Here is a 25,033-nt window from a genome sequence, read left to right on the forward strand (position 1 = left end):
CATGATGGATGGCTACTTTGGCCATGAGATTTGAGGTGGGCATATAGTAGGAATAGGCACAAACAGGATCCTGTAGTTTATGATAACAATATATAGTTCAATTGCATACACAACTTGACAGCTGTTGAGCGTAGGGTATAGTCACATAACAGCACTCATTAATGCAACCGTGATTAGGTTGGCTCCAGGCGGTGCTAGTGGAACCTTTCTGTTGGGGATCTTTTATTGGAGGGACCGGAAGAGAGGTGGATCCTTTCTGTCGCGATGTGGGGAGCCCGCAAGCTGAGCTCCTCCGGGAGTCTTTTTTTAAACGTGCTTAGGTTTAGGTACCTGGGCACACAGTCTGGTTGTCCTCGCTTCACTACGTCGGCAGGTGAGTGCGTGCGTATATGTGTTTGTCCGGGTGGGTGGGGGCGAGGTTCCCCCACGCGCAGCCCACCGTGCGGGCCAGTTGTTCTGCGCACGCGCGAGAGGGCGGCCAGCTGTTGCTGGGCTCCGTGTGGGGTCAAGGCAAGACCCTTACCTTGGGTTACGGCCCTCGCAGTCTGTTGAACCGCGGGCCTGGGCTCTTGGCCTGCCGTCCCCAGCGGCTGGGAAAAATAGCTGAGTACTTGCGTTCTCGGCCTAGGAGATCACAGCCCTCGGGCCGCTGCCGTAGATCCAGCGACCTTTGTCTCATTTTGGTTGAGTTCCTTCCTCTGGAGTCGGCGACCACTCTGTGCCTGCCACAATCTCAAGGTCGTGTGCTTTCTTCTTTTGCCGCGGCGAAAAGACACACCAGCTTCTGTCTCAGTGATTAATAGCGTTGTATTTGTGTTTTGTTTGAACTTACATCGCCGCCTTTCAGAAAGATCTAAGGTAGCTATACTACTTTTTGATTAATAAGTTAATTCAACAGACTGTATTGACAAAGATCAAGAAAATAACTCACTGAACCTTATGTTCATAGAAGCTGGTTTATTTAACTGCCAGTGTTGACCAGAAAGTTAAGTTCATCCTTTACATGAAACTCATTTAATAAATATTGTAATGCCAGGCACTAGGAAGGATACCTCAAGGGTCTCTTTAAAAAAAAATGTTAGGATACAAATAAGATCCGAATATAATGAGCAAAAAATAGGAAACTTAAAGGCCCACCAATAGAGTTAAGTTGATACTCTCATACAGTGGAAAATAGGGTAGCCAATAAAAAAGATAATTTAAATCAATGTGTATCCACATGGAAAAATGATTGAGATATAGTGTTAAGAAAGTAAGTTACAAATCAGTGTATATTATGTACTTAGATATATAGATGGAGATATAGAGAAAATAGAGATACATAAAAAAATTTAGCAGTGATTATCTGTGTTGGAGTTTCTCAGTTGTGGTGAAGTGGTTTTTAAAGCTCTTGAGCACACAATAGAATATATAGATGTCAAATTATAATGTACACCCCAAAATTATATAATTATATTAACCAATATTACCCCAGTAAACTTATAAATAAATAAAGAAAGAAAGAAAGAAAAAGAAAGAAAGAAAGAAAGCAAGCAAGTTCTTGAAAATCTTGACAACATTGATGATTGAGGGACTAATTTGCCAGATATAGGGGAGGTGAGAAGGACATGGGAGTCATCACTGAGTAGTTTATATAATTCTCTAATATGTCATTTGCTTACCTAAAGTCATAAAGAAAGTAGTATTTGAACTGGGTGTTAAAAGGTAGTACAGATAGGTAGTAGAGAGAGAAATGGTGGAAGAGAGTAACATAAGTAAAAGCCTAGAAGCACGAACTTTTTTTTTTAAGAACATTGAGATGGATTTGGGCCAGACTGTGAACGGCCTATTAAAATAAACTTTTTTTAAACAAAAACATAAAAAGCTCAGGAGAAAAATGTTCAGAGACTAGGAAAAGACAAGATACAAAATAATAAATAACCATTTGTCTTAGTCCGTTTGAATTGCTGTAACGAAATACCACAGACTGGGTGGCTTATAAACTACAGAAATTTATTTCTTACAGTTCTGCAGACTGGGAAGCCCAAGATTCTGTGTCTGGTGAGAGCCCACTTCTTGGTTCATAGATGGAGCCTTCTTGTGGTGTACCCTGGGATCTCTTTTATAAGGGCATTAAAACAATCGTGAGGGCTCCACCCTCATGACTTAATCACCTCCCACAAGCCCCATCTCTTAATACCATCGCTTTAGGGGTTCGGTTTTCAACATATGAATTTGGAGGCAGGGACACAAACATTCATTTTCACCTATTAGATTAGCAAAGAAAAAAACATTTGATAATAAATTGGATAGGTGACTATCAATGTATGTATTATCAGTGTGGGGAAACCAGCACTACAGATTCTCATATAGTACCCATAGGATTGCAAATTGATTCAGCATCTGTGAGTGGCAATTACAAATTTATAAATGCACATGCCAGTTGACACAATCACAGTTCTTGGGATTTCATCTATAGGTACTTTCAGAAATATATGAAATTACCTAGGTAATTCAGTCTTATGTTTTTGGAATAGCAAAAAATTAGAAATAACTTAAATAAATGCCCATTAAAAGGGGACTGCTTAAATAAATTATGATAGCCATACAATGGATACCATGCACCCTAAAAAAGGAAGTTCTTTTTGCTCTGTTAAGAAAATATCTCTAAGATACATTGATAGGTGAAAAAAAGCAAGGTGCAGAAGAATGTGTGTATTGTACTACATTTTGTATAAAATAAGAAATTGATAAATTAATATACAAAAATATAAATTGATATATGTATAAAATCTCTGGAAGCATACATACAAATCTAGTAACACTGATTGCCTCCAGAGACAGAAACTGGATAACTAGAATCAGGGATAGGAGAAGTGTTTTTAGTGTGCCCTTTTGTACTTTTTAATTAAATTTTTTTTTTATTTTGAAATAATTTAAAACAAGAAGTTGCAAAAATAGTACAGAGAATTTTCATATGCCCCTCACCAGTTCCTCAGAGATAACATCTTACCTAACCATAATACATTGTCAAAGCCAGGAAATTGCCATTAGTGTGATGCTGTTAACTAAACTACAGACCTTGTTTGGATTTTACCACCGTTAAATGCACTCTGTGTGTGTGTGTGTATGCGCGCGCGTGTGTGTCACCATACATAGAGATTTGTGTAACAACTACCACATTCAAGATATGGAACTATTTCATAATTACAAAGAAGTTTCCATATACTATTCCTTTATAGTCAGATCCTTCCCCCAACCTTAACCCTTGGCAATCACTGATCTATTCTCCATTACTATAATTTTGCCATTTCAAGAGTGTTATATAAATGAAATTATACAGTATACACTTTTTTAAATTGTTTTTTGTTTCCCACTCACCATAAAATCCATCCAAGTTATTGTGTGTATCAATAGTTCATTCTTTTTTATTTCTGAGTAGTATTTCATGATAAGGATATAACACAGTTTGTTTAACCATTCCTTTCTTGTAGGATATTTTGGTTGTTTCCAGTTTTTGACTATTAGGAATAAACTTACTAAGAACATTTGTATACAGATTTTTGTGTGGACATATTTTCACTTTTCTGGGATAAATACCCAGGAATGCAAATCCTGGGTTGTATGAAAAATGTATGTTTACCTTTATTAGTTTATTAGCTTTTCATGGTACCTGTACCATTTTACGTTCCCACCAGCAATATATAAAAGATCTGGTTGCTTCATATCCCAGTCCACACTTGGTAATATCAGGATGGTTAAATTTTAGCCACTTCGATAGGTATGTAATGGCTTTCATTTTATTCCTCTAATGTCTGTTGATATTTAACATCTCTTCATGTGGTTATTTACATTTGTATATCCTCTTTGAAGCGGTGTACATTCTTTTTATACTCATTTTATAATATCTACATCCATTTTATTATTGGATTTCTTGTGTATTTTTTTAATGGAGACTTTTTGATTTTACTGTTCAGTTTAAAGACTATTCTTATATATTCCAGATACAAGTCCTTTGTGGGATATGTGTTTTGCAAATATTTCCTCCCCATCTGTGACTTGTCTTTTGTAGAGCAAAAGTTTTAGTTTCAATTAAGTCCAATTTAATCACTTTTTAAAAGGATTGTGCTTTTGGGGTCAGATGTAAGAACTCTGTGCCTAACCCTAAGTCATGAAGATCCTCTGTATTTTCTTCTAAAAGTTTTATAATTTTGTATTAAGATCAATGATCCATTTTGAGTTCATTTTTTGTATAAGATGTAAGATTTAGGTTGAAGTTTTCTTTTTTGTCTGTGGCATACAATTGTTTCAACACCATTTATTGAAAAGATTGTTCTTCCTCCATTGAACTGTTTCTTGCACCACTTTCAAAAAACCAGTTGGGTGAACTTTTTGGTCTATCTCTGGACTCTCTTTTGTTACACCGATATTTGTCTTTGTCCCCCCTCCAATACCACACATTGTCTTGATTACTATAGTTCTGTGGTCTTAAAATTGAATATTGGGATTCCTGCAATTTTATTCTTCTTCTTCAGTATTGTTTTAACTATTCTATTTCTTTTGCCTTTCCACATAAATTTTAGAATCAGCTTGTCTGTATTTAGGAAAGAATGACTATTGTGATTTTGATAGAAACTGTATAAACATATAAATCAATTTGGGGAAAATGATTTCGAGTCTTCCAATCCATGAACACAGTATGTCTTGCTGTTTATTAGGTTTTCTTTGATTTCTTTTATCGGTGTTTTATGTAAATTTTCAGCATACAGACCCTATACAGGGGTCCCCGACCCTGAGGCTGTGGACTAGTACCAGTCCATGGCCTGTTAGGGACCAGGCTGCACAGCAGGAGGTGAATGGCAGGCTAGCGAAGCATCATCTGTATTTGCAGCTGCTCCCTAGCACTAGCATCACTGCCTCAGCTCCACTTCAGATCATCAGGCATTAAATTCTCATAGGAGCACCAGTCCCTGGTGCCAAAAAGGCTGGGGACTGCCACACATGTTTTGTTAAATTTATGCAATAATGGAAGTAATTCATTCTTTTTTGGACTGATTTTGAATGATACAGCATTTTAAGTTTTACTTTCTAGTTGTTCATTGTTAGTATATAGAAACAACTGACTTTTTTGTGTGGTGACGTTTTGCTGAACTCACATACCAGTTCCAGGAGCTTGCTTTTCTGTTTTCTTTCTTTTTTTTTTTTTTTTTTTTTTTTTTTTTTTTTTTTTTTTTTTTTACCTTATTGCACTGGCTAAGATTGCTTTGTCCCTGATTTTAGGGGTAAAGCACTTAGTCTTTCACTGTTAAGAACTATGTGAGCTATAAGATTGTTATGAATGCTCTATAGATTGAAAATTTTCCCTTCTATTCTCAATTTGCTGAGAATTTTTAATCATAAATGGGTGTGGTTTTGTCAAATGTTTTTTCCACATCAATAAGATTATGTGGTTTTTCTTTTGATTATTAATATGGCAGATTACATTAATTTTTCTAATATGAACTAGTGTTGCATAGCTGGAATAAATCCCACTTGGTTGTGCTGCAGTATTCTCTTTATATGTTGCTGGATTCTATTTACTAATTGTTGAGAATTTTTGTGTCTGTTCCTGAGAGAAATTGGTCTGTGGTTTCTTTGCTGTATCATCTTTGTCTGGTTTTTGTATCAGAGTAATGCTGGCTTCATAAAATAGGTTGAAAAGTGTTCCTTACTCTTCTGTTTTTTGGAAGAGATTGGGTAGAATTGGTTGGTTTTTTCTTCTTTAAGTCTTTGATAGAATTCACCAGTGAAGCTATCTGAGCCAGTGAAGCTTTCTGAAAATAAGTTATTTTTCAGAAAGTTTAAACTATGAATTTAATAACTTTAGTAGTTATAGATCTATTCAGGCTACCTGTTTCATATTGCATGGGTTTAGGTAGTTTGTAATTTCCATATAATTAGTTCATTTTGTCTAAATTGTAGAATTTCACTGGGCAGAGTTATTTGTAGTATTCCCTTATTATCCTTTTTTATGTCTTTCAGGTTCATAGTGATATCCTCTCTTGAATTCCTGATATTAGTAATTTAGGTTTTCTCTTTCTTTGTCAGTCTTGATAGAAGTTTCTCAATTTTATTGATCTTTGCAAGGAATTAACTTTTGGCTTGATTTATTTTATCTTTTGTTTTGTTTTAAATGCCATTGATGTCTACTTTTACCAATATCCTTTCCTTCCTTTTGCTTGCTTTGGGTTTATTTTACTTTCCTTTTTCTAGTTTATTGAGGTAGGAAATTAGATTACTGATTTGCGACCTTTCGTCTTTTCTAATATGAGTGTTTAATGTTATAAATTTCCCTCTGAGTATTGCTTTAGTTATGCCCACAGATTTTTATATGTTAGGTATTTTAATTTATTTCAATTATATTTCCCTGAGACTTTGTGTTTGACTCATGGATGTTTAGAATTGTATTGTTTAAGTGGTTTGTTCTTTTCAGGTTATCTTTCTTTTATTTATTTCTAGTTTGAGTTCATTATTCTCAGAGAACATACTTTATATTATTTCACTTCTCTTAAAGTTGTTTAAGGTTTGTTTTATATCCCAGGATATGGTGTATCATTATGAGTACTCCATGTATGCTCGAAAGAATGTATATTTTGTTTTTGTTTGAGTGGAATGTTTTATAAATTTCAATTAGATCTAATTGGGTGATGGTGTTGTTCAGTTCTTTTATGTCATTGCTGATTTTCTGTCTAGTGGTTCTTATCAGTTACTGAGAAAGTAGTGTCGAAGTCTCCAACTATAGTTGTAGATTTGTTTATTTCTCCTCTCAGTTCTATTTTTGTTTCATATATTTTGGAAGTGTGTTGTCTGGCGCATACACATTAAGGATTGCTTTGTCTTCTTGGTGGATTGTCCATTTTATCACAATGTAATGTCCATAGTAATTTTCTCTGCTCTAAGGTCTACTTTGTCTAAATGTTTATTGAACAATTGAATGTTTTGCAGCAGGGTAACTAGTTCATAATGCAGATATCAATTAAGTTTGCACATATAGACTGGATGAGTATTTATTTAAAAATGTTTTACAAGAAATTTTTTTCTCCTGTAAAAGGTGTCGAGCATATATTAAATCCATTTTATGTAGCTAACATGGAAGTGACAGAATTTGAACTAGTTTAGACAATCTCAGAATCAGCATTACCTTAATTTAAAAGGTAATGTAGTTTTAATTTGAATATCATTTTTTATAATTTTGTGCAGCATAATGTGAATGTAAAAACTAATGGCATGAAAAACTTTTATATATGCATTACTTATTTTGGCTAATTATAATTTCAGAAATGTCTGATTAGAGTTAGATGGCAGAATGCAAGACCTTTATATTTTAGAATAACATTCAAAATTAAGGAAACAATCCTTTTGTTTATCAATTATAATATAAGATTGCCATATAAAATAGTTTCTTCAAGTACATGCATATTAGGGATTCATACTGTTCAATGCTTTCTCTAGACATTCTTTTTTTTTCAGTTTATTCAAAGAATCAGCTCAGTTGGACTCTACAAATTAAACCATGGGTTTTCCATGAATACAGAATTATGTGGTCCAAATCCTACAGAATGACTTTTGCCTGCTTGAATACAATGAAAAGTTATAGGTAAGTTTATTCATTAGTGTGGCAAATATATACGTAATTATAGGCATAATAGTTTTGTATTGGTTGTGTTTAATAAACCAGTGTTTATTATATCAGTACATAATAGCTCATGTGGTTTGATTAAGGTAGATTTTATTTATTTAAATATATGCATTATTTATTTTTCCATTTTAAATTTGGAATATTTCAAACAGAGAAAAATTGTAACACTTTATACAGTGCATACCCTTTATCCATATTTATAGGTAGCTTTCATTTTTAATATAAAACTATATTGGACGTGGCTCCATAGTGTAGTGGTTAGCACGTCTGCTTTACACACGGAAGGTCCTGGGTTCACACCCCAGAAGAGGCATGGTCCATGGTCTACGGCCATGCCACCCTGAACAAGCCCAATGTCTGATCTCGGAAGCTAAGCACGGTCGGGCCTGGTTAGTACTTGGATGGGAGACCACCTAGGAAGACCAGGTGCTGTAGGCATAAATAATAATAATAAATAAAATTTTAAAAAAAAATTTAGTAAATGAATAAATAAAATATAAGACTATGTTACTTGGAGAAATACTTTTTACTTCCTCAATATCGTTATGACAGTACACAAAAAATACAGTGCTTAAAATTCTAAATGATTTGAGTGCAACATAAATAGTATGATAAGGTGGTTAAGTATACATTTTAGATAGTAAGACTGAATCAAAATAATGTCTTTCTGTATTCTTACTTTATAAACAAATTTCTAACCTTGTGAGAAATATTTCATAGAGTTAAGGTATGAGTACGTGCTTCTACTTGTAAATGAGCTAGCTCTTTTAAGATTACATATATGTGAAATCATTCTTTAGTCAGCCGAGCGCCCACCTACTGTTATCTGTTGTTAAGTTAGTTATTTACTTTTCATGAAGCATGGGAAGGGGAGGTAATATTCATAATATAATATTAAAGAAGAGTGACATTTAACTATTAAAAGGATAATAAGTAATCAATATAGAATGTATTCTGTGTAGCTAAGAAAAACATAGTAAAAATTTGAATGGCATTACATATTCTAATGTGACAACCTTATTGTCTTTCACCCATGAACCTTTGGAGTATTTTCCCATCATCTACTTTGACATTGAACTTGGTGTAGTTGTCTGTCTGATAGGGTTTTGGAGGATTTTCCCATCATCTACTTTGACATGGAACTTGGTGTAGTTGTCTGTCTGATACCTGTTTAGTCTCTGTTTGATCCCATTTGATTAAAAAAATTTTTTAGGTGAATTATATACTTTTCTGGGCCTCCTCTCTCAAATTATTCATTTGACAAATGTTTTCTGAGCACCAACTTTGTTCCAGGAACTGTACTAGTCACTAGGACTAAAATGGTAAGCAAGACAGTCCATGCCTTGCCCTCAGAGTGCTTATATTCTAGTGGGGAGACATGATCAAATAATCACATAGCCCAGTGAAGAGTATATAGTTGTATAGGACTTAAAATAGGGGACTATGACCCAGTTTTGAGAGTTGGAGAAGACTTCTCAGATGACATTCCACTCAAACTAAGAGCTAAAAGAAGAGAGGAATTAATTATGCGTGTAGAGGAGGCATGGGGGAATGTGAAACCAAGGTGGAAGGAACAACATATACAGAGTACCTGTAACAAGCCTGATCCCATATGATCTCAGAAGCTAAGCAGGGTTGGGCCTGGTTAGTACTTGGATGGGAGACCACCTAGGAAGACCAGGTGCTGTAAGCGTAAAAAATTTAAAAAAATAAAAAATAAGGGATTGTAAGCTGACAAGGTCCTTGCAATCTGTGAGGTCAACCAAGGATTGCCTCGCGTAAAAAAAAGTACCTGAGGAAGGAGCAAGCATGGTCAATTCAAAGAATTAAAACAAGGCCCATGTGGCGGAAGTGGAGAGGATGAGGAGAAAAGTGGGTGCATTGTTGAGAACAGATTAGAGGGGAACAAGGTAGGAAGCAGGCAGAGTAATTAGAAATCTAGGATAATAATTCATGCAAGAGATGATGGGAGCTTGGACTAGGATGATAGCAGCAGAAATGGAGAGAAGATGGAGGCACTTGGGTTCAATCCTGGCTTTACCAGTTACTTGATCTCTCTGAGCCTCCCTTTTCTTATCTGTGTAATAGGGATCATCGTAGTTCCTACCTTATAAAGTTGCTACGAGGATTAAATGAGATGACATATGGCATATATGGAGTTCTTAAATAGTACCAGCATTTAGTGAGTGCTCAATAAATGGTTACTACTACTGCTACTACTATTATTATTATCAGATATTATTAGATGAAACCCAGAAGGCCAAGTCTTAAAGTTTCGTTTTCATTGTAGCTTACTTTGAAAACCAATTGATTTTGTTTCATCAATGAATATATATATATATATATTTATATATTTATTTATATTTATATTTATATGTATTTATAAGTAATGTGATTATAAGAAAATTTGGTTTCGAAACATCAAAAATGAGTATTTAGAATCTGATAAATTTTAAATTAGAATACCTTTCTACATAATATGTTACATTTTTTTAAAAAGCAATTTTTGCCTGGCTCTTCATTTTGACCTCCTAGGTACCCTTGGGCAAGACCGTACAGTACTTCTCGAACCACTGTAGACAGCAGTGAGGTAAAAACCTTCCTGGCCCTGGCTCACAGGTGGTGGGATGAGCAAGGAGTATATGCCCCTCTTCATTCTATGAACGACCTCAGGGTGCCATTCATTAGGTAACATTTCAGAAATTCTAAGTCTTTTAAAATGCAACTCTTTGTAGTAAATCATCTTTTGAGTTCATTTTTCTCTTGGTTTATACTTAGGTTCGAAATGCTGTATTTTAAGGTTGCTTTAGAAATTAGGAAGGTTCTCTTCACTGTCCATTGTTTGAAACCATTAATTTTTTAAATAACATCATTCAAGTTCTAGGCTGCTTTCATAAATTAACTTGAAGCATTTTTGAACATTATCAGGTTAAATCCTTATGAAAAGGAACTAGGGTCCAATGAACATCAAGATCATTTTATAGCAACTTTGACCTTTATGCAGTCCTAATAAAGGGAATACTACTGAGAGTTCAATTCAACAAATATTTATGGAGAACTTACTTTGTACAGAGCTTGAGGGACAGACACTGTAAAGGGTACTAGGATATTCATCGTTCGAAACGTAGTCCACGTACTTCAGGAACTTAAGAGTTTGCTGTGGGAGGTAAAGGAAAGGGTTCATCAGACTCCATTTATCAAGAAATTGTTGATTTGTTCTTATGTCCATTTGTTTATTCATTAAACATTTCTGAGCAGCTGACATGGACAAGGCACTTAATTGACGCAGAATATCAGATTCAGACTGCCCTCAGGAAACTTCTCGATTGTTTTTGCTGGTTCATCCAGAACTAGTGCAGCAAAAAGGGAAATATTGGCACCTTTTTATCACCACTGAATTTGTGGACCGCTGAAACATTAAGGCAGAGAAAAGTGAAATGTCATTATGTTAGGCTATGTCAGCGGTTCCCAAGGTTCCCTGGTTCCCTGGACTAGCAACATCAGTGTTACCTGGGAACTTATTAGAAATGCAGACTTCTCACAGTGGTCCTGGACCTACTGCTTTGGTGGGGTCAGCAGACCGTTTTAGCAAGCCTTTTAGATCATTCTGATATACTCTCAGCTTGAGAACTATTCTATTTAAACTACTGTGACTATCATTTAGATATCACACTAAAGCACATCACCTAGAGCAGTATAAATTATGGTTAGAAGTTTAGGTTTTATTCTGAGCATAATTGGAAGCCATCGAAGGGGAGCGATATGATCTAAATTATGATATAAAGGAGTCATTTTGCCCAATGCGTGAAGAATGGATTGGACTTCATTTGAAACGGGTCCTTTCTGTATGTTACAGCATTCTAAAGTTATCTACTTAACCACTATCTAGGTTATTCTTAGAAGTCAGTTAATTTTAATAGCAATAAATGATATCCTAAGGTATTTTTATTATATATAACATTTATTTTAATGTAAGTGTAATTAAAATTCATACATAGTCCAACTTAAAACTTTAGTTTTCAGTACTGTTAGGTATATATCTCTGTGTGTGCTTGTGTATGTGTGTGCATATGTTTGCATATGTGGTAAAATATTACTATGGTTATCTTAAAATTAAGTTTACTGGATTCGGATGCCTATTTACATGATCATGAAAACACCACTAACATAGAAGATTAAGGGATACTCAATTTGGAAGGGAATATAGGCAAATTCTGAAAATACAGATTTCCAATTTGCTTTTTCTAAGCCCTGTAAAATAACCTATTGGTTGCAGACATGAAATGGGTGTAGCAAGTACTAACAATGTAGCTAATAAGTGACATGATGACAAGCAAATAAAATTAGGTTAATCTAAACTAGATTATTTTTAAAGTTTTTCTAAGATTATGACTAAACTAATAATTATGTCATAATTACTAGATTAATTCAACAGATTTATTTTAAACCTCCCGCTTTTGATTATTACAAATATCTTTTAAATTAAACATAGTCATTTAATGTGCAAAATAAAAGACCCGTTTGCCCAAAACATCAATAATCCATTTAAAATAAATTTAATATTTCATTGAAAATTGTACACTTTGAAGACTCAATTGTTAAAATTAATAATTTTTTATATGTTTTGAATTTTTTTTTAAAAGAGACAATCTTTTAAAAACAGTTGCTAATCACCAGCCAGGGAAACCTTTGTCTGGGATGAAGATTCTTGATGTTGGCTGTGGTGGTGGATTGTTAACTGAAGTAAGTGATTTACAACTTTCCTGCCTTTTTTAACTGGGAAAAAAAAAATTGAGAAGTGGGCTTATGCTTCATTTATCCTTTTAACAAATAATATTCATTTTAAAAATGCCTAATATTTTAAATATTTTTCTGATCATAAAAGTAATTCATACTTTTCCTTAAAAATATACAAAATTTTCAGAAAATTATAGTGAGGGTTTTTTGGTTTTTTTTTTACACAAATATGAGAAACTGGTCTTTTGAAGAGCTTTGAAAATTTTATCATCTCTTCTATCCCAAAAGATTAGGTAATTTTCACTAGTTTAAGCTGTCCTTTTACACTTGCTTCAACATCAAAACCTAACAGAGTTTTGCCTGTTTGTGGGGCTCTTCCCTCTCAGGTGCTCTAGAGCACTTGGAAGAATACTGATTCTCCCTGTGAAGATTTACTTTAGACTATAGTAAATTTATGCCTTGCTATCAACACAGTAACTTTTTGTTTACTAATGTATTGTAATCTGATCTTTTAAAGATATTTTAAGGAAGTATAGGATATTAATGTAAATGAAGGTTCAATGGGATGTGATACTGTCAAGGTCCGTAATAGCCAAGTTGACAGTGAGCCTAATAGGCCTTTGATGCATGGCTAAGTTTCCTCATGCACAAAAAACATGTTCTTCATATGGCAGTGGGCTGGTTTCTTCTGCTATCAATTATAAAATTTCAGAAAATGTAAAATATATGAAAATACATCAAGAATTGATGTATATCAAATTGTAAATGAGTAAGATTTTACTATAAGTGTTCTACAGTCTTTTCACTGTATTATTGCAGGTCTTTTGTCTCTAAAGTTCGAATAATTTGATTTATACTTTAAACGTAATTACTAAATAGTTATAAAATAAATGCTGTGCAAGTTTTGACAAAATTAAGGCTGTGTTTCAAAACTTGGACATGTCATAGGAAGTGATTGAATATAAAAGTTGAAAGAAGAATTAACTATGAGGAATCGTTTCTACTCAGTCACAGAAAAAACTACCAAGAAAAAATTTATCCTTTTAACAAATATTTGTTATATACAATTGAATATCAGAAAATTTGGGGATTTTATAATACATTACATGTATTACACTTTAAATATGTCAATACTGTATTAAGTGCATGTAAATGTACCTAGAGAATGTAGAAAAAAAATTTTTCTACAAATTTGACTATTGTCAAGTAGTTCTTGATAAGGTTTCTTTGTTGTGATTATTTTTCTCACTTTGAGCTTTTTATTTGGAAATTTTCAAACATGTACAAACTAGAGAAAATGGTAATGAACATCCCTGTACCCATAAATGATCTCCAGTAATTATCCTCTTATGGTTAATTTTGCTTCCTTTTTGATAACCTTTTTATTACTAACATGTGTTCTGTTTTCTTCTTGTGGGTAACGTTTTTTTATGCCATTAGCCTCTAGGGCGGCTTGGGGCTTCAGTCATTGGAATTGATCCTGTGGATGCGAACATTAAAACAGCACAGCGCCATAAATCATTTGATCCAGTCCTGGATAAGAGGATAGAATACAGAGCATGTTCCCTGGAAGAGATTGTGGAAGAGAGTACAGAAACATTTGATGCTGTCATAGCTTCTGAAGTTGTAGAACATGTGATTGATCTAGAAACATTTATACAGTGCTGCTGTCAAGTATTAAAAGTAAGACTCACAGAATTTACTTTTTTTTCTTTTCAGTTTGTGATTGTATCCATAACAATAAATGTTTCATAATACTTGAAACCAGGAAGCCAGGACTAGGAGACAGCATCTCTGCTGGAGATTGCTTCTGCCTCTCAGCTTGCCACAGTACTGGGGTTTTCTAGATCCAGTATCTTGGTACCTAGGGAGCTTGAAAAATGTTGGTACTCATCATTATAATGCAGCCAATAGATTTATAGTGGTATTTTTCCATTGATAAAGTCTAGATTAAATACCTAATAGACATTGAATGACAATTACTAAGAAGTTGGTTTTGATTAAGTACTTAAAAATCAATAAAAAACATTATTAACATAAAGTGACAGCATTTAAGTAACTCAGTGTGTTATGTATAACAGTTTTCAGCTTATAAAAGAATACTTCATACATTTGATCTCACTTGATCTTACCTACAACCAGGTTAGGAAGGTAAGGCAGGCATTGCTATCACGTCCTTTGACCAATGAAGATCAGAATTTGGGAGATGTCAAAGTTCACTTGGTCTTTAAGTCAAAGGTCAGTAGGTACTTCAATGAGGCTTAAAGCTATCTCTTTTTATTCCAACTCTGGTTCTTCCCATTACATTATTATGCTTATATATAATTTGCCACAGACTTAGTCCTCCGAAAGTGGTTCCAAATTTTCTTTTAATAAATATTGCTTTTACTATATTAACGCTGTTTATGTATTCAAGAGGTAACCTGAATGAAATACTTAGCCCTTACCTAAGAACTTTTTAAAAATAGTTTTTCTTTTTAAATAATTTTAGATTTATAGAAGAGTTGCAAAAATAGTACAGTGTTTACATATACCCTTCCCCTACTGTTAACAATTTACATAATAAGAATAGGAGCTAGGGTGAGACAAGTGAGCACAAAAATGAAGGAGGCACTTCTTCTTTGGTGCCAATCCTGATCGTACATTCACACACTCCGGAGAGTGAGTGCCTCCTTCAGTTTTGTGTCCTGGGAGCCTCACTCACCTCACCATTCTCTTAGCCCTGTATATAACTCATGGTACATTTCTTAAAACTAAGAAATTAATGTTGACATTATGCTGTTAACTACACTACAGACCTTGTTAAAGTTCATTAGTTTTTCGACTAATGTCATTTTTCTGTTGTAGGATCCAATCCAGGCCATTTTGTTGCCATGTCTCCTTAGTCACCTTCAATCTGTAACAGTTTTTTGATGTTTCTTCTTAAATGAGTTTTATTAGGTCTATCTTCTATTTTCCAACAAAACTCCTTAATTATTACTTTTTGTATTGTGTGCTAGTATGTATGAATGGAAGTTCTTTCACACACATGAGGAATGCTAATATTGTGGAATTTAAAACTAATATTTGCTTTAATGGAAAACATTTTTTAAAAAAATAAATGGCCATTGCTCACCACTCTATTTCTTTAGGGTAGGATTTTGTAGAACACAGATTAGATATTCATAAGTGAGATTTTCTCCCTAGCTCTGTTAAGATATAATTGACACATAAGTAATTCTCAGTAAGATATTTTAGAATACTGGTATTTTGCAGAGAACAATTACAATATGTGATGAAATAGTATCTCATATTTCAGTTTTTCACTTAAGTGCACATTTCAATATTTTAGGGCCGCTTCTTTTTTAATTTTGGTTTGAGGTGGTATTTAAGATATATCCATCCCCCCCTCCATACACACACACACACACACACACACACACATGTACGTGCATATATAGTAATATGATTATTATGGAGGGACTCTTGGGTATTTTACCCACATCAGGCTAATAGTCACTAAAAAATAGCAGACTAAATAGTCCATAAATGGTTTGTATTCATCTAAGCGCTTATCTTGAACTCTTCATATTTTTTATACTAGTGAAATCAAAACAAGACAAAAAACTTTCAAACTTTAATCATTAATGTTTTTGTCAAAGCACATTTACCAACATTGCTCGCCTGCACAAGATGTGGAGCTGGTCTACACCCATGCCATCTTGAACGAGCCTGATCCCGTCTGATCTCGGAAGCTAAGCAGGGTCGGGCCTGGTTAGTACTTGGATGGGAGACCACCTAGGAAGACCAGGTGCTGTAGGCATAAAAAATAAATAAAAAATAAAAAATAAGGGATTGTAAGCTGACAAGGTCCTTGCAATCTGTGAGGTCATCGAAGTGTTGCCTCACCAAATAAATGAATGAATGAATGAATGAATGAATGAAGCTGTATGCTGTATCAAACAAGTTAAGACAGGCTCAGCACCCAAAGAGAAAACCTTGTTGACACATGTTAAAGCATAAATGTTGGCGTGTAATAAGGAAGAGCAGCCTGGTCTCATTTCTGTATTTTTATTATAATGTGTTTGATATGTACAAAAGAATGTATATAATATGAATTTAAGTCATAGTAATGTATGATTTTAAGAGTTGTAAGCACTGTTGCATAAACTCAGTGAGTGCATCTTTAGTGGACTGCCTTTAATAATTTCTCAAAAGAAAAAGTACTATTTTGGTAAATTATGTATTATTCGTACTTATGTATCTTAACAGCACTTAGATTATTTGGAAGGAAGAAGGATGGTAGAAGAAGCCAAGCCTTTACAGAACTAATACTACTGACATTTAAATTTTTACTTCTATGCATTTATTTTTTTAGCCGGGTGGTTCTTTATTCATTACTACAATCAACAAAACACAGCTGTCCTATGTCTTGGGAATTGTTTTTTCAGAGCAAATTGCAGGTATTGTGCCAAAAGGTACTCATACCTGGGAGAAATTTGTTTCACCTGAAAAGCTAGAGAGCATTATGGAATCAAGTAAGTATTAAGGACTTTTCCAATTTTCAAGGCCTAGCTGAACTTTTAAAGTACATGTAATTATTAGTCACACAACCTTACACTTAAATAAATAGGCCACTATTATTTGCAATGTAGTAAGTTCTGAAGATTTCTGCAAATGACCTTGTTGAAAATAGAGTAGAAAAAATATTTTAAAGATGCTTTATAAGAACAATCACTTGTTGGCAGGTATTTTCTAATAGCTGATGTTTATTGAATAATTACCAAATTCCAAGTACTGTGCTACTTTACCCAACAAATCTCATCTATTTCTAACAACTCTATAATGTATGTTCTGCCCACGTGAGAAAACTGAAATTCAGAAATGTTGTGACTTGCCCAGGGTCATCATCTAATAGGTGCCAGAGCTGGGATTTGAACCCAAACAGTCGGCTTTAGAGTTTAGAATTTATGTTCTATGCTACAGTAAAGAATGGTCAGTATATAGTTATAAAGTACTTTTGACTTTGAGTTAGGAATCTTTCTTTTTTTAACATGGAGAGTTTCATGAGCCTTGGCACTTGGAAGGTAAATATTTATTAAGGCTACTCTTATTTTTTTTTTCAGATGGTCTGTCAGTTCAAACTGTGGTAGGAATGCTCTATAACCCCTTCTCAGGTCATTGGCATTGGAGTGAAAATACCAGCCTTAACTATGCAGCTCATGCTGTGAAACAGGAACACCCAGTGCCTGCTGAGACGGAGACAGAAGAGCTCCGAGCTCAAGCCTCCACCAACTCAAGTGTGCATGAAGAGCTAAAGAAATAAATTGTTTCTGGGGACTGTAGTGCTGTGGCTTGAAAATATGATGTTTATAAATACAAAAAATATACAATTCATCTTTTGAGAGAGGAATATGCAGAAAAGAAAGTCAGTAAAAAGAACTAAAATCTTGGATGAAAATTTTTGTTATTTCATCTAATATCTATTTTCAGGAGATTATTCTGTGAATGAAAGTTTTTTTGAGGTATTGTGTGTTATGTTCCTCAGCCTTTGTTCTATAAATAGGGTATGCATATTTCAGTTCATCTTATGGATTATATATATATATATTTTTTTTAGCATGTATATATCTATATGTTATATGTTTTAATCTAAAAGAATCTGTATCTGTGTTTATTATTTGATTTTAATTAAAGGCAGTTATGCTTCTCACTGTTGAAAACCAAATATCGTTTTATACCACTTATATTTGGAAAGATAAAATATATTTTTTTCCTTTAAAGTTGTTTTTTGGAAAGCAAATGAATTGTTAAATATATGCTGGATTTAGATTCAAACGTTAAAATTAAGAAGTTCAGATTATGTCGGACATCTTTATATAGGTCCATAAATATTTTATGGTGTCTTTTCTTTTAAGTAGAAAGGATTTTTTTTTTGAAAACTCAATTTTAAAATTCAGTTATGGAAATTTGCTTTTTCAACTAGCATTTTTATACCTAAAAGGACTGACTTAAAATATATTTTTATGTCTCTTGAAGTATGTGAGTCTCTGGCTTTTTCAGGGAGTTCAATGCTATGTGAGGACATTCATGGGGAATGTGTGATTGTGTTGCCTTAGAGAATTTGTTAAAGGTGTTCCCTTTGTTCCAGTTGATTCCACGGTGGATAATTGGAACACTTATTGAATGAGATATATCCTATTTTTCCCCTCTCCAACACAGCCAAATATATCAAAACAGTTGTCCTCATTTTCTCATTCTCTCACTTAACTCACTCAGGTCCACCTTCCTCCATCATTGTTTTGTTGAAACAGTTCTTGCCAAAGTCACAAATTGACCAAGTAACCAAACCCAAAGACTATCTTTAGCTTTCATTCATTTGACATTAATTACCCCACTCCTTGAAACATTCTCCTCCATTTCCATGACTTCCCTTGTTTGACTAGCCACTTCTAAATCCCTTTTCCTGTTCTATCCACCCACCTGTTGGCTTTAGTCGGATGGTTCCCTATATCCTTATTTTTATAGTCTCATGTAAATAAGTCTTCAAATTACCTTATTTTGAGTATGCCATCTGTTTCCTATTGGAATCCTCAATGAAAAACTGATCCAAGGCCTAAATCCCCCAACATGGCTACTAAGTCCCAATATAATCTGGCCTTGCCTACTTCTCCAGCCTCATTGTTTGTTTTTTGACAGTATGCTGGATTTTAATAACAAAACAGCTCCTTACAGGTCTTTTGCATTATTTTAAACTTTACATATTAAAATAATTATAATTTTAGACTTACAAAAAAGTTCCAGAAGTAATTCAGAGGGTTCCCATTCACCCTTCATGCAACTTCCCCAAATGTTAACATCTTTAACTGCAATACAGTGATAAAAACCAGAAAATTAACTGATACAACACCATTATCTAACCTACAAACGTTATTTAAATTTGTTAATTGTCCCACTCATGTCTTTTTTTGGAAATAAGATCCCACATTGCATTAAACTGTCATGTTTTCTTAAAGTTCCTGTTTCTGTCTTTGTCATTTATGACTTTGACACTTGAAAAGCACTGGACATTTGTTTAGAACGTACCTCAACTCTTTTTTTTCTGATTTTTCTTCACAATTAAATTCAGGTAATCCATTTTTGGCAAGAATACCATAGAAGTGATGTGCCATTTTCAGTGCATCCTATCAGGAGACACATGATGTCAATAAGTCTTATTACTGGCAATATTAAGTTTGATCACTTGGCTAAGGTGGTGTCTACCAGATTTCTTCACTGTAAATTACTATTTTTTCCCTTTGTAATGAATAAGTATCTTATAATGAGATACTTTGAGAATATATTTTTTTATTACATTTTGCCCACTAGTTTTATCATCCGTTGATGATTCTTGCTTGAAATAATTATGACTAGTGGTGGTTTTCATCTTTCTTTCTACACTTATTAATGGAATTCCACTGAAAAGAAGAGCTGTCCCTTCTCCCCCATTTACTCATTTCATTATGTATTTATATTAGTATGGGCTCATGGATATTATTGTCTACTGGGAATAATCCATTGCTATCATTTTCATTACTCAAATTTGGCCATTGGGAACCACTCTGTCCTTGCATGTCCTTGTAATTTTTCTTGCACTTCCTTTCTAGTATCACGTCAATCCCCAGCTTCAACTTATATTTGTCCTGATCCTGCCCTAGAATTCAAGGAGCCCCAATTCCTTTTATTGGAGAATGGTCTTTAGAAACTAAGATGAGTACTGGCTAAGTATCCTTATAATTACTGGGGTGTCATTGCTTTTAGGCCCTCCTAACAGACAGAGCTAGGAAATGTATAAATACATGCACCCATCTATACTTGTTTGTCTCGTTCCTCGTCTCTCCCCCTCTCTCCCTCTCCCTGTGTGTGTGTGTGTGTGTGTGTGTGTGAGTGTAACTATACATTCATACTGATACCTCTGATTGCAATCCAACGCCAGAAGGTTTATTCCAGCATTCCTCCTTTCTTTATTTTACTTATTGCTCAATTCTAGAATACTTAAAAAGTAGTTTCATAATTGCTAACCCACTCCTCTATGAGAAATTTAATTTAGCCTTAGCATATATAGTTAAAATACTGTTTTCCAAAGTCATATTAACTTAGTTTTTTTCTTCCCACTTTAGTCTGGTTGTTATTTATTTGCAATGCAGTTAGATGCATATGTTACTTTTTGTATCCCTTTTTGAGTCCCCTTTCCCTCATATCCTGGCTGATTTAAATTATTTACTTTTGGAGTATGTGCCACTAACATGGTTCTAAAAGTCAAAACTACATGAAAAGTTATACTCGGACACATATCCCTCCCCTATTTCCCATCTACTCTGTTCCGATATTTCCCATTCTTTACACTCCATTCCTACTTAGTCACTGGAGGTTAACCAATCTCATTATATTTCTGGTATATCACGTATGTGTATGCATGTGTACTTTACAGAAATGAACAGATACATGTATTTCTTGCTTACATGAAGGGCAGCAAACTGTAGGTACTGTTTTGCACTTTGTCTCGTTTCATATTGTGACGTTTTACTGCGGGAGCCCCTCGCTCAGTTCTCCCTCCAGTCCAGACCGTTCTAGCCCTCTAACCACTAGCCAGCACCCCCCCCCCACCCCTACTGAGTTCACTCTACTTCTTCAGACTTCATTCAGTCCATGTATCACCTCTTCTAGGAAGTTTTCTTTGATTCCCTTGACTATTGTAAATCCCCTTTTATACCATAATTCTTTTGTCTGTAGCACTTATCACAATGACAGGTTTAGGTTTATTTGTGTAAATATTTTATTAGAATCCATCTCATGTAAGTACCATGTGGTTGGGACCATTGTTCTGTTTCACTCACTGTTATATCCCCTCACCCAGCCCGGTGCCTGGCACTTGATATGTGTTTGTTAAATGAGAAAACTGAATGAATGAAGTGCTGGTGATATAGTTCAACAAAATTCTCATAAAGTCAAGTAAGCTGGATATCCAGCAGGCTATTACAAGTTATTTTAAAGTGATAAGTTGCTCAGGTTTACTTCATTGTGGGACTACCACCTTCATAAAAACAATAAATTTTTTTTGAGGTGCTGAAAAATATTCAATCTGCCTGTCTTTAATTATTCTCAATTTTTCCTATTTTTTTCTAAGAATATGGTCTGATTTCATCTTTCTGAACATTAACACATGCCATTTCCAATGTCTGAAGAGCCTCTTTTTTTGTTCTCCACCAACGACTTCTCAGTGACTCTCTTGACATACCTGCCTCTGTAAATAGACATGGCGAAGGCTGATGGATGTCTGTAAATCTTTCTTTAAATATTTCTTTTTTTCCTTCTGTAGCAATAAGACCCCTTATTTTAGCTACATTTTACAACCTTCTTTGCAGCTAGATGTGGCCACGTAACTTAATTATGGCCAATGAGATACGAGTAGAAATGGTAGGTGTAACTTCTAGGAAGTGTTCTTAAAAAGAGAGTGTTCCCTTTTCTTCCCTTTTCTTCCTCCTTCTGGCTGACAAGGGGACATGATGGCCTGAGCTGGACCTGTCATCTCAGATTTTGAGTTGAAGCAACAATATAGAGGAGCCTGATATGTGGATTACTATATTAGCCTGAGGCTGTCTACTTTCAGATTTTGACAAAAGAGAGAGAGAGGAAATATAATCTGAGCTACCACTGTTTGGGTTTTCTATCACTTACAGCAGGTCAAATCTTAATTTATTATACTCTGCCTTGCCATAACACCCAGGCCTAGAGCCAGTAGTACCACATAGTGAGTAGGGATAAATAACCTGAAGAGACATTTGTTGAATGGAGGATCTCGCACAAAGGAAAGCAATGATTTAGGGATCCTCATGATTGGCCCACTTAAGGTCTACAGCATTAGCTATAGGGAGAAGGGGAACAAATTGAAAGAAATTTTCCAAAAGGGAAATTTCAGACAAATCCAAAATACGAGATATTCTAAAAGTTTGCTGACTTAAACTGGACTGTAGGTTAAAAGTGCCAAATGCAATGCAAAAACTTTGATTGGATTTTTGGATAGAACATCAAAAACGACAGCAATAATAAAACAGCTATAAAATGTTTTTGAGACAATTGCATAAATTTGAATATGCTTTGAATATGGTCTAGATATGGGATAACTACGGAATTATGATGAATTCTCTTATGTGTGATAACATCAGGTTTATGAAAGAAAATGTCCTTATTCTTAGGAACTGCATACAGTTGGGAACTTAGGAACTAAAGAGCAAGATACCTGCAACTTATATTCAATGGGTTTAAAAAATGAAAACAGTGGGTATTTATTCAAAGAAAACTGACACACTAATTCAAAAAGACATATGCACCCCTATGTTCACTGCAGCGCTATTTACACTAGCCAAGATATGGAAGTGCCCATCAATAGACGATTACATAAAGAAGTTGTGGTACATATGTGTAATGGAATATTACTTGACCATAAAAAAAGAAATCTTGCCATTGGCAACATGGGTGGACCTAGAGGGTATTATGCTGAGTGAAATAAGTCAGAGAAAGACAAATACCATATGATCCCACTTATATGTGGAATCTAAGGAACAAAATAAATGAACAAACAAAATGAAAACAGACTCAGACACAGAGAACAAACTAGTGATTGCCAGAGGGAGATTGCGAGCTGGGTGAGAAAGGTGAAGGGATTAAGAAGTAAAAATTGGTAGTTACGAAATAGTCATGGGGATATAAAGCACAGCATAGGGAACACAGTTAATAATATTGTAATGACTACGTATAGTGCCAGGTGGGTACTAGACTAATCAGTCAGAATAACTTTGTAAGTTATATAAATGTCTAACCACTATGCTGTATGCCTGAAACTAATATAAAAATGATATAAAAACTAATATAAAATATTGAATGTCAAATCTAATAAAAAGATAAAAATTAAAAAGCAATAATAAAAGAAAAAGAAAATCAAATATAACTGTGAAAAAAATGAAAACAGGCCACATTAGAAAAAGATAAGGGGAGAATGGGAATAATTGAATAAAGACAGATAAAAATGCTTTTTAGAAAATCAAGAAAAACTATTTAGGTTTCTGGAAGTGTGTTTCTTGTGTATAAATAGAGAAAGTAAATATAACAGCATGTTAATTGGTGAATTTAGATGAAGGATGCATAGCTGTTCATTGTTTTATTCCTTCAACTTTTCTTAAGTTTGAAAAATTTCAAAATAAAATGTTAGTGAAATTATGCTACTGAATTGGCCTAGAAAAGAAATGCTGCATCAATTAATGTAAAATTCTATCTCATATTGTTTTTTAAAAAATATTCATAATAATATAGACACTGGTAATCCTTTGTGTTTACAGAGTAGCAGGCCCTATGCTAGGGCTCTGTATGCATTATCTCATTGAACCCACACAACAGCGCTATGAGGTAAGGACTACTTTTCACTCCATTTCACAGAGATGTTAAATGTTTTCAGCATCACACAACTAGTAATGATGCAGGATAGGGCAAATTCCCCTGAGTTGGGAGGAGCTCAAGCCCTGCACCCAGAGGAAGAGGGTTCTTGACTGAGCATAGGAAAGATTTCAAACATACGCCAGAGTTAAACAAAAAGTTTTTTAAGAAGGACGGAGAAAAGACCAAGACAGAAAAAGCAAAGGCAAGAAGAAAAGTCAAGACAAGAAACAAAAACAAGAAGCCCCAAGTGTTTAAGGAATTCACTTTATATATAATTCTTAGTTTCTATGAATTACAGTTTAAAGCCTTTGTTTACTCATTTTCCTTTGATGGTATGGGCACACAGTGTGAAAGGATAAGAACACACAGCATGAAAAAGTAAGAATATGTAGTGCGAAAAGCCTGCTTGCTGGCAATTTCTAGCCTTCGATACATAGTTTCAGTCATGGGGAATGAATGATTTTATTTTGTGTAGGATGAAACTTCATGGTATGGGTAAATGGTATGGGTAAATGGTTTGTTAGCAATCCCAGCAGAAATCTTCTTTTATTTTGCAAGTTTCATCATGGTCTGGTTCTAGGGCTGATCAGCATATTGCAGTCTCTGAATACAGCTTCATTTAACTTTTAGTTCTCTTGCCTTCTCCCGACATTAGTAAAACGCAGCCTGATTTTGAACACAGGCAGTCTGATTCCTGAGCTTGTGCACTTCTCCACTTTTATACTTGTACCTAGTGTCTGTGCCATCATATGGTCATAGTAGTATCATAACCACACACAACTGGATTATTATCAAATACTTGAATTGTCTGTTTGCAGGGTAGTATCTCCAAAAGCAAATCAAACAGAGCTTCACAAAGTTCAGCATCCGGGTTGTCTCAGTTGTCTCAGAGCTTCATTGCCTTTCTATGATTAAAACAGCTGCATGCTACTTATTGCAACTTAATAAAATGCTTTCAATACCCTGAAAAAAAATTATACCCTTACTTTCTATATTAAAATTAGTTTTTACTATTGTTTTAACGATAAATTGAAGAAAAGAATTAAGTACTACACGTCAAAAATATCAGTCAAGCAAAAAAGTCAAAATATTTTGACACTATTTGGAATGTCTTTTTAATGTGTGTCAGGGATAGTAACAAGGGTTTCTGTGCTACCATGGGCCTGGAACACTCAGAATATTGCAGTA

General features: G+C 34.3%; 1 protein-coding gene and 2 pseudogenes across 3 annotated transcripts; all 3 read left to right on the plus strand.

Annotated features, from left to right (window-relative positions):
• Positions 1-221: 221 nt before the first annotated feature.
• On the plus strand, positions 222-19,388 carry COQ3 (coenzyme Q3, methyltransferase). Of its 3 annotated transcripts, XM_011360742.2 has the most exons (8): positions 234-373; positions 2,006-2,082; positions 7,489-7,615; positions 10,193-10,345; positions 12,301-12,400; positions 13,835-14,077; positions 16,752-16,911; positions 17,500-17,853. In XM_011360742.2, exons 2-8 carry the CDS (start codon positions 2,067-2,069, stop codon positions 17,697-17,699), a joined length of 999 nt encoding a protein of 332 aa, XP_011359044.1. In that variant the 5' UTR covers positions 234-373; positions 2,006-2,066; the 3' UTR covers positions 17,700-17,853. The 3 variants fall into 3 exon arrangements, with proteins under 3 accessions (XP_011359043.1, XP_011359044.1, XP_011359042.1); XM_011360741.2 differs by lacking the exon at positions 2,006-2,082 and having other exon boundaries at positions 222-373; XM_011360740.2 differs by lacking the exon at positions 2,006-2,082 and having other exon boundaries at positions 265-373; positions 7,471-7,615; positions 17,500-19,388.
• LOC111740161 lies at positions 7,980-8,095 on the plus strand (annotated as a pseudogene).
• On the plus strand, positions 16,078-16,196 carry LOC111740121 (annotated as a pseudogene).
• Positions 19,389-25,033: the final 5,645 nt, after the last annotated feature.

This window comes from Pteropus vampyrus, unplaced genomic scaffold (genome assembly GCF_000151845.1).
Source record: "Pteropus vampyrus isolate Shadow unplaced genomic scaffold, Pvam_2.0 Scaffold58, whole genome shotgun sequence".
Classification (NCBI taxonomy): domain Eukaryota; kingdom Metazoa; phylum Chordata; class Mammalia; order Chiroptera; family Pteropodidae; genus Pteropus; species Pteropus vampyrus.

Coding starts and splice junctions, on each gene's coding strand:
- COQ3 (XM_011360740.2), top strand. CDS start 265: ATGTGGGGAGCCCGCAAGCTGAGCTCCTCCGGGAGTCTTTTTTTAAAC. Junction 14,078..16,751: donor GCTGCTGTCAAGTATTAAAA/GTAAGACTCACA, acceptor TTATTTTTTTAG/CCGGGTGGTTCTTTATTCAT. Junction 16,912..17,499: donor AGAGAGCATTATGGAATCAA/GTAAGTATTAAG, acceptor TTTTTTTTTCAG/ATGGTCTGTCAGTTCAAACT.